At 35.2% G+C, this 10,636-nt stretch overlaps 1 protein-coding gene across 1 annotated transcript; it reads left to right on the top strand.

Moving 5' to 3' along the window:
• Positions 1–1,510: 1,510 nt before the first annotated feature.
• On the top strand, positions 1,511–9,302 carry LOC114249557 (DIS3-like exonuclease 2). Its single transcript, XM_028183178.2, has 3 exons — positions 1,511–4,184; positions 4,447–4,705; positions 6,128–9,302. The coding sequence occupies exons 1-3, from the start codon at positions 1,681–1,683 to the stop codon at positions 6,320–6,322; spliced, it is 2,958 nt and encodes a 985-aa protein (XP_028038979.2). The 5' UTR covers positions 1,511–1,680; the 3' UTR covers positions 6,323–9,302.
• The last annotated feature ends 1,334 nt before the right edge of the window (positions 9,303–10,636 follow it).

Raw genomic sequence — 10,636 nt, forward strand, 5'->3', positions numbered from 1 at the left:
CACCGTTATTACGCATTTCAATCTGAAGAAACTCTAAATAGACAAAATAAAACAAATCACACAACTTCACTCCTCGCGTTCCCGCCAAAAAGTCGTAACACGTTCACCTTTTCAGTCGTAGCTCGAGGTGATACTCGCGCAGAGTATAATAAGAAAGTAATAAAATAAATAATGGATTAATAGTAATTTGCCCGAGTCTCTTCAATGTAATCTATTAGTCTAACATTATTACTACTTTTCGAAAACTGGTACAAAATTTTTGCGCCTCGAGGCGATAAGCCAGTTTCACCGAACGTGTAGGCTCAGCATGGAGAACTTACTAGCACTAGCTTTAGTTAGAGCGGTGTTTCTCTGAATCTACCACTGGACCAGAATCGAGATTCTCTGAAAAGAACTGGCGAGAAACTCAGTGGGCTCTGTCTGACGGTCAATTTACTAGCTTGACCTTTCTTTGCATTCGAAGTAGACATGTGTAAGTAATGTGAGTGATATTACTCCGGTAATATTACTCTACGATGTAATGCAACATCACACATTACGCGAAGGAAACAAACATCACACTCAACATGTTTCTTTCTTTGTCGTGTAATGTTGCTTAATACACGAACGGAATCGAGCGAGCGAGACAGACTGATCGACGCTGCAACGCGATGGCTTGACGTGCAGTGCTACAGCACTACGTAAAATAAATGAGCAAGCGATATGGAATTATTCCTAGTGATTTTGAACCGTATGCTCTGCCCGCTAGTAACATTTTTATACCTATGGTACGTCTGAATTTTAATATAGGTATTTCTGTTTATATTTTTCCGGCCAGCCGCTAGCCGGTAGCTCCCCGCAAATAGATACTTAATTTTTTATTCGCAACTTTTGTAAAACCGCTAGTCGCTCGTAATTGTTTAGTAATATTTCATATTAACTTTTGTGTTTGAATTACTTAAGCACTTGTTTGAAGATAGTTTTATTATTTGTTTTAATGCGTGTTTAATAAGTAAAAGAAAGAATGGCGTCTAAATGAAAGTACAGTCCTCTTTGGATGCACTTTGAGGAGACCGCGCCGAAACAATGCGTCTACTGCTCTCGTATATTAACATTATAGTCGAGCTCAATTTGCAGTCTAAGTCGCCATATGAAATTCGTTCAACCCACAATAAATTATATTAAGTAAAAAATAAAATTATTATATTATTAAGTAAGTCAATCTCTGTCAAGTAATATAACAGTGTATTACAATACAAAGTACTATGAACACATCACTTAGGTAATGATTCGGGTGTATAGATACAATGTATTCGTCACAGTATCTATTGAACGCTCCGAGTAATGTTAAGAGTGATGTGTAATGTTTTCGAGTAATATCACCTGTCTGTAAAAGTGATGTCATATCACATTACATTGGGATGTGATGTTTTGCGCAAATCTAATTCGAAGGGATAAGCATTTATATTAAATTGTTGAAAAAAAATATATTTACATTTTTTAAATTAGAATGGATATAAGGTCTTGTAGCCGTTGGCCGTACATAAATATTTAAAAATATTAAATTGAGTATAATTCTGTGTAAAATTATTGTAAATATTGAGGAGAAATGTAATCATTCACATTTATAGACAAAAGCAGCAGGCTTGTAATACTCCATACCTGCTTATAAGTATTTTACAGTTTTTATTTTTTTGCGCCATGTCAAGCCATAACTCATTAAGAATGGATGCAGCATGCAGTGAACCAACAACATCGGTGGTCTCCACGTCGTCAGTACCACAAAAAACATCGAGTGACAAAGCAATAAATGAAAACAAAGTCGATTCACCTAAACGAACACCCAAAAAATCAAAAAAAAAACAAAGATCAGAAGTTACAGTACCTACCATGGTATTCAACAATTCATCAATTAACGATGTTTCCAATAAGTGCCAGAATTTGCAAATTGAAAGCGACAGTGATAACGGGGAGACAGAACAGGTAACCCCGACTACCCCGTCGAAAGGAAAAAACGCCAAGAAAAAGGAACGACTAAAAAAGTTGGAAATACCTACGGTACCAGTGAATAACTTTAACAACACAAACAGAGTACAAAATTCACAGTATTTATTTAACTATTTTGGGTCTCCTAGAAATAGTACATTCTCTGTGCATGAATATTTTACCCAACAGATTACACCATTGTATGCAAGTACCAGCTCTAGGTATTTAGAAAATCTGTGTCACCATCCACAATATCAATATATGCAGAATATCCAACACATGAGAGATATTTTACAAAGCCCAGAGCATGTTGCTAGTGTACCTATCACTCCATTAATATTATCAGGACAGAGATCAGAACCTGTTTGTATTCCAAATTCTACATTTATTCATTCTGAACCTAGCACTCCAAGGTTCATAGAGAATGCATTGCAACACCCCTTATTGAATCCATCATTTTCAAGACAAACTGGTACAATACAAATTGGACAGCTCAGACTGAGGCATAATTCAGAAAACAATTGCTTAACTAAAACTCTTGTAAATGGTGACAAGAAATTTGATGCATACCTTTCTGGAGAAGATGTTGAGAAAGGTTTAAAGAACAATATGCTTATTGAAGGTGTTCTGAGGATAAATCCAAAACAATATCAACATTCATATGTTTCAAGTCAAGACCGGAGTCAACAAGATATATTAATAGAAGGTATTAAGAATAGGAATCGTGCAATGGAAGGAGATGTAGTAATAGTACAATTAGTTGAAAATGAACCTGAAGAAAACGTTACTAATCCTGAACAAAAAAGAGGGAAAGTAGTTTTTATCAAGGAAAAAGTTCATACTAGAACTTGTATTGGTTCACTCAAACTAATGCATGACAAAAATAGACAAAAAGCTATGTTCGTGCCTCGAGATCACAGAGTACCAAGAATAAATATACCATTTACTTCATGGCCAGATAATTTTTATGAAGATGCCAAGAAATATGAAAACACATTGTTTGTTGCAAAAATAATAGATTGGTCTGATACAAGGTTTGCTGTAGGAAAAATTATGGGTAATATTGGTAAATCAGGAGACATGGTCACTGAAACAAAAGCAATATTAGCAGAAAATGATTTAGATGTTACTGCTTTTGGCTCTGAATACAAGGATTTGTATCCTCAACTTGACTTTACAATTCCCGATGAAGAAATAGCAAAGAGAGAAGACTGTCGGATGTTATGTATCTTTAGTATTGATCCATTTAATTGCCGTGATATTGATGATGCAGTCTCTTGCAAGGAACTAGAAAATGGTAATTATGAGATCGGAGTCCATATTTCTGATGTTACATATTTTTTAAATGAAAACACTCCGCTTGATGTGAAAGTTGCAGAAAAAGCTACAACAATATATTTGGTAGAAACTGCTTACCACATGCTTCCAGATGATTTGTGTATGCTTTGTTCTCTATTCCCTGGTGTAGATAAACTAGCTTTCTCTGTTTTTTGGGAAATGACCAAGGATGCTAAAGTTATTAGTTACAGGTTTGCTAGGACTGTTATAAATTCATGCTGTCAGTTGGCATATGAACATGCTCAAGATGTTCTTGATGACAAAGAGGATGCTCAAATAAAATTTCCAGAAATGTACAATGGTTTTGATTACAAAGATGTGCACAAATCAATAAAAATTTTAGGCAAATTGTCAAATATTCTTCGTACAAATAGATTTGAGAATGGTGCATTGAGAATTGATCAACCTAAGGCTAGTTTTAGATTAAATCCTACTAGTGGTTTACCAGAGTCATACTGCATATATGAGAGTAAAGAAAGCCATCAACTCATTGAGGAATTCATGTTGCTCGCTAACATGTCTGTAGCTACACGTATTTATAGTGACCACCCAAAACTGGCATTTTTAAGGAGTCATCCACCACCAAGTAAATATATGTTGATGCAGCTAGAAAAGTCTCTAAAACCAATGGGCATAAAATTAGATATCGAATCGGCTGGACATCTACACAGATCTTTACTACCATATGTGGGACCAGACAATACAGATAAAGGAAGAGCCATGGTTTTAAATTTGCTATGTGCAAAACCTATGACAAGAGCAAAATATTTTTGTGCTGCTGCTTGTGATGATGATGAATTTCAACATTATGCTCTGAATGTGCCCCTGTACACTCATTTCACAAGTCCTATTAGGAGATATGCTGACATTATGGTTCATAGGTAAGCTGACTGTAATCTTTAAGCACACATTAAGTGCGCAAACTACACTGTTTGTCAATAAATGACTGCTGCAGTAAGTGCTAGTCACTCACTTTTGACAGATCTAAAACGTGAACCGAGCTTTGACATACTTAATATGGTAAACAAACCACTTTAAGACATTCGTGATTTTGTTATTCCATGATATACTTTTGGTTTTTGAAAATGTTTTCTATTTGCACTACTGATACATTTGAGATAATTTTAACTTTGTTGTTTTCAGGCTATTAGCAGCAAGCTTAAATTATAGAGAAACTCCAGCATGGCAGGAAGATGATGTACGCATGATAGCTGCTCAATGTAACAAACAGAAGTACAATGCTAAAAAGGCTGGTGAAATGTCAACAGAATTGTACACTTTAAAGTACATTGAACTTAATTCTCCCATAGTCACTGAAGGTGCTGTGGTTGACATTAGGGAGAAATATATTGATGTTATCATTGTTTCCATGGGCCTGAACCGGAGAATATTTTTCAATAATGTAAGATTTTTATATAATATCATTTAATTTTCTTAAGCATAAAATGAGTATATGCAAAATTCAAAGAGAAACAATATACACATCTACGATAGATATCTACACCTATATACTATATCTATATACTACTAGCTGACCCGGCAGACTTCGTAGTGCCTCAATCGATAAATAAAAGACCTAAACTTTTATATAGAATAAACTTAAAACAAACAAAAGGAATCCGGCCGACGGGGGACACGTCAAAGGGAAAACAAAATTGTTATTTTTATTTAATTCCGAGAATTTTCATTTTTTTTATACCTTTTAAACCTTCTCTGGACTTCCACAAATAATTCAAGACCAAAATTAGCCAAATCGGTCAAGCCGTTTTCATGTTATGTCGTGACAACGGAAAACGGGTTTCATTTTTATATATATAGATACCATCTACCCATATTTAAACTATAGTGTCTATCCTCCCCTCTGTGTCACAAAATTATATAGGTACTGAGCATATACCTTGAATTTTATAACTGATAAATTATGTACAGTGCACATATTTCTCCTTTCATTTTGAATACCCAATGAAATTATTAATGATTTTTTTTTTTTTTTTTATTGCTTAGATGGATGGACGAGCTCACAGCCCACCTGGTGTTAAGTGGTTACTGGAGCCCATAGACATCTACAACGTAAATGCGCCACCCACCTTAATAATTATTTAAAATCTAGAATTATATCAGAAATTATCAAATGTCTTTATTACTTTTCCTGATTTCATTAGTCATTTTATCGATAATTGAAATATAAATGCATGTATGCATGCACTTACTTGCATCTATTATGCTAAATCTACCTAATTAAATTAAGGTTTTATCTAATTAAACCTCCCATATTATTTAGTCCAATTTACTGTTTATTTATTTATTAATTTTTTTCATTTCTAAAATGAATTAGTTTTAATTTTCACTCAGTGTACTTCACAAGTATATAACCCCAAAGTTTAGAAAAAATTGATTATTACTTAGCATCTTATTCACTAATTGAATTATTTTTCAATTAAAAAATAACTTATGACTTCTCAAAGGAGATTATCCTTTTTTGTTTAACTCCTGATGGTCTTGTTCTGATACCTTAATTTAAACAAATAACATACCTAAAAATATGAGGTTGCACTATTTTTCTATTTTGCTTTTAAAAGGACAGAATTTGCAAGTGTTAGTGGCCGTGAACATTTTCAATGCAGTTTTAAGGAAAACATCTTTAGCACCGTTGTGATTTGAAATTCAGTTACATGAATAAAAGGAAAATAACAGCGACAGTCATTGTCTGTGCCACAGCGATAAAGAGTTATATAATACTTCTGCATGTGTACTGCATCTACCCATGTCTTTTTACTACTCATAGTGATAATATTTCTTTAATTTATCGGATTTTTTTTCGTAGGATTTTCCTGGAGAGTATAAGTGTATTAGACACGAAGAACTTGCGAAGTTGGCTCGAATGGAACTGAAATGGAAACCGGTGAATGAATTGCCAGAAACTAAACAAGTAATTGGAGTTTTCTCCATTGTACAAGTTGAAATGCACAAAGGCGATGACATGGTAAAAATCGAAACTAAATTAGTGCGACCACAATAGTTTACATTATATTATTTTACTGGTTTTTTATGACGACGACAACATGACGAGGGTCTTCAAAATTTCCATTCGAAACCTGAATTTTTTGTAATGTTACAATTTGTAACAGTAATTCTATTTCTAGAAATTAAGAGAGTTTAATCCGAAATCTTAATTTATTTTTATAAATGAAGTGATTTTAATGAAATTTAGTGTTAAATGAAATCGTTCCTTTCGAAAGCTCTTTACTCTAGAATTTATTGGTGACTGCAGTTTTTATAAAATATTTAATGTTTTTAAAAAGATTATATAAATGACTAAGTTGTTTGTAATTTAATATATTTGAAAATTGTGTATAAAATTTTATTCCTGATTAGACCAAGAAGATGGATCTTCTAATCATTTTAGAATTAATTGAATACTGTGTTTCTTATTTTGTAGTCTGTGTGTAGACATATTGTATGTAATTATAATATTCTGACAATGTTGTATTAGGATTACTATTTACAATTCATAGAACTGTCTTAAAAACCTAAAGCAAACAAGTCTTTAGGCGTTAAGATAAATGCATAATAATAATAATAATGAAATAATGTTTCAAATAAAACATACATAGATAATTGCATAATAAAAAATTGAATTCATTATATTCAAGAATAATTGAACTGTGAATTTATGTGCTTCACAGTTTTGAGAAAGCGAATTTCTATTGTTTATTGTAAGCCACAAAAAATCAGGGAGCGCTCAATTCGTCTATATTTTTGTTAGTATTAATGGACTATCTCAATAGCCCACAGCAAACTGAAGTTGTAAATGTGTGTCCTATCACTCGGATCTTGATAAAAGCCTACGAAATTCTCTTTAAAAGTCGAAAATTACAGATCTAACTTCTAATTCAATTTTTAAATTGCATAATCAGGATATACGGCCCGCATACGTCTTACATAATCAAAAGTAAATAAAGTCACTCATCTTGAACTCAGGAGTGGAGTGCTTGCTAACAACTGACTTAACCGCTCGAGGGCACCTGCTTTGTGAATGCAATTATGAATGGATCATTGCGACTTGCTGAGAAGTTCGGACGAGGAACTAACTCGGCGGGTTGATGTTATGGGCTAGATTTCACATCGAACTCTGACATTCGACGAGCAATTACCTATGCTCTGGGTGCTGCTATAGTAAGTAGCAGTAGCAGAGTACATCACAAGGATCTGAGGGTACAATATGCGGCACATTGCATGTTTGCTGAACGTGAACTTTATATATAGTAAGTCACTAAAGCAAATACAAAATACTTCAACGGTCCTTAAAATCAATTGAAATAGAAAAAATCTTGTATTTTTTTCAAATAGGTTGGTATTTGCTGGTACTTTTTCCCTACTTAATCGTTGGTAGCCAAAAGAGCTATTCCAGTTTCGCGCGGTAGGTGAACTCACGGGCTCAACCCGAGAGAATTTGGTAACACCAGTCCTAGCGAGAGCAGTTCTTCGCAGAACCTACCAACGGATCGGAATAGGGATCCCTTGAGAAGATGTGGTGAGAAACTCAGTGGGCTAATCTTGTAATATTTAGTCCCTTATAAATTCTATTCGTACTATTTATGAAATAAATTTCCTGCTTCTTTGTGCCGCTATGCATATTTTATAATAATATTATCTGTTGTAATAAGTCTAATAGAATATTGAAAATAGAACGGGATATATACGAACAACACAGGAAGAATTGTTATTTCAGCAGTGCAAGTGAATTCGAATAAACATTTTACGGTGAACTGCGGCGTTCATATTGTTCGTCTATGAGCTACGCTAGCTACTCAATATCAAGTAGGCGGTGCGTGTATCCAACTTAAGATAATGAATTCATCCCTAAAAAAATATGCCTAAAAATGAACCCTAAAATTACCTGATTTTCCCGTATTCCGTAACTCGCTTAAACATTGATCAGACAGATATTCACGAGTTACGATTGTTGAATGTCTACTTTAAAGTACAGAATGTTATTTCTTTTATGTATGTCATACTGTGTATCTAATCGCAAAATAAGTTGTAACTCAATTTTTTTCATATTTATGACAATGCTATAAAAATATAAATCGAGGGGTAAAAGCTATTCGGTTTAAAGCGACATTTTAGCAACTTTACAGGAGAGCCATTTACAGTTTAAATTTTTATTTATTGAAGTTATACTTCTTTAGGCGCGTTATGAAAAATTGATGAGAGTGAAATTTTACGATGCGCGCGCACCGTGACACAAAATTAACAGAATGAAGTTGCCCACTAAATCGCTCATTACAATACGACCGACGTAACTTGGCGAGTCTGAATATAGCCGCAGGTGAACATTCGCGCATGTACACTCGTAAAAAAAGTGTTATTAGCATTCATTTTTTAACGTTAAATATTTATTATTAATTATAATTATTTAACATTAAAAAAAAGAAATAAATTTAATAAAAAAAAAGTATAACTTACGCGCGTACATAAGTACACGCACCCTTTTTAAATATCAACAAAAAAAACTTCTTCAGCCATTTGAATGGAGTAAACTTAATGGAAGTTCCGTTTCAAACATCGAACTGTTGATGCTAATACCAAATAAAACGCACTTTTAATTCCAAAGATAAATGTCGCATTTTTTATAATTATTGCTTAGATGGGTGGAAAAGCTCACAGCCCACCTGATGTTAAGTGGTTACCACCTTGAGATATAAGTTCTAAGTTCTCGAGTATAGTAATAGCGGCTGCCCCACCTTTCAAACCGAAACGCATTACTGCTTCACGGCAGAAATAGGCAGGGCGGTGGTACCTACCCGCGCGACTCACTATAGGTCCTACCACCAGTCAAAAAAGGGCATAAATCAAATAGTCTTTCACCCCTCGAAGTGTGCTTGCTTACTGGTTCAGATTCCGTCAATTTAATAAATGCTGTTGAAATAACGAAATTAGTTTACGTAATGTAATTCCGTGTTTTGTAGTGAATAAAGAAAAATTTAGGCTCCTAATAGTTTTTTTTTAATGACCCACAACGCCGTCCTCACAAAAATATGTATTGGTTTTCGATTGGACTTCTTGGTGGAATCATACCGAGTGAAGTTTTTTGAATTGCGTTATTAATTAGTGTTTCTTCGGTTTAATCTGCAATAATGATTGTTTATGTTCCGTTTAGCATCGGTGAAATCGCACAAATGTGTGAAAAGGAAGTGAAATCCTTGATCATCCAACTGCGCCACTTTGAGAAGACGCGTACGGCATGACACGAAAACCCTGTTGTCGTTGCCGCCGGAAATTACAACGTTACGGATCCTCCCGATCCATTAACGGTGCTTTTAGGTACCTCAAGCACGGGTCACCGTCCTCGCCGAAACCGTCGGCTGCAACAAAGGGCTCGGCGAGTAAATTAACCCATAGACACAGCCCACTGAGTTTCTCAATGGGTCGCGTTTCTAATTCGGTGGTAGATTCTGCGAAGCACCGCTCTTGCTAGGGCTAGTGTTAGCAACACCTCTGTTTGAGCCCCGAGAGCTCACTTACACGCTAGGGTAGTGCTGATATTATAGTCTCTCAAGGTTATCAGAATAGAAAAAAAAAGTGCATCCAAATGCTTGCCAGTGAAATAGCTTCTGCGTTCGTTCAAAAACTCTATTATAGTCTTCGTAGATCCATTTGAAACGTTATTGTTGTATGTTTGGCAATTAATTCTAAATTAAAATGAACTTTATTTTTAAAATATGGATTCCATTTTTAAATTCAGACTTTTTATTGTTTCTTGTTTTGCTTTGATACGTTTTCATCTTTCTCATCAATGGACATGACATGATAAAAATAAGATTTAAGAAAAAAAAATGGACTCCATGGTGCCTTTCCACCATACTTTCGCCTTTCCGGTATTGAAATAATCCATCCCGACAGGAGCCCTCTTCTTCGATATAGCGAAGGCGTTCGACAAAGTCTGGCACAACGGTTTGATATACAAACTGTATAACATGGGGGTGCCAGACAGACTCGTGCTCATCATACGAGACTACTTGTCGAACAATTCGTTCCGATATTGAGTCGAGGGAACGCGTTCCCGCCCTCGTCACGTCACAGCCGGAGTCCCGCAAGGCTCCGCTCTCTCCCCGTTACTATTCAGTTTGTATATCAATGATATACCCCGGTCTCCGGAGACCCATCTGGCGCTCTTCGCCGATGACACCGCCATCTACTACTCGTGTAGGAAGAAGGCGTTGCTTCATCGACGACTTCAGACCGCAGCCACCACCATGGGACCGTGGTTCCGGAAGTGGCGCATCGACATCAACCCCACGAAAAGCACAAAAGGGGCTTCAAAAGGGGT

The sequence above is a fragment of the Bombyx mandarina genome, chromosome 11 (genome assembly GCF_030267445.1).
Source record: "Bombyx mandarina strain Sakado chromosome 11, ASM3026744v2".
NCBI lineage: Eukaryota > Metazoa > Arthropoda > Insecta > Lepidoptera > Bombycidae > Bombyx > Bombyx mandarina.

What these genes read in the sequence shown, in the direction of transcription:
- LOC114249557 (XM_028183178.2), top strand. Translation starts at nt 1,681, where the DNA reads ATGTCAAGCCATAACTCATTAAGAATGGATGCAGCATGCAGTGAACCA. An exon ending in GCTGACATTATGGTTCATAG is followed by an intron (nt 4,185 to 4,446) that starts GTAAGCTGACTG and finishes TGTTGTTTTCAG; the next exon opens with GCTATTAGCAGCAAGCTTAA. An exon ending in GGAGAATATTTTTCAATAAT is followed by an intron (nt 4,706 to 6,127) that starts GTAAGATTTTTA and finishes TTTTTTTCGTAG; the next exon opens with GATTTTCCTGGAGAGTATAA.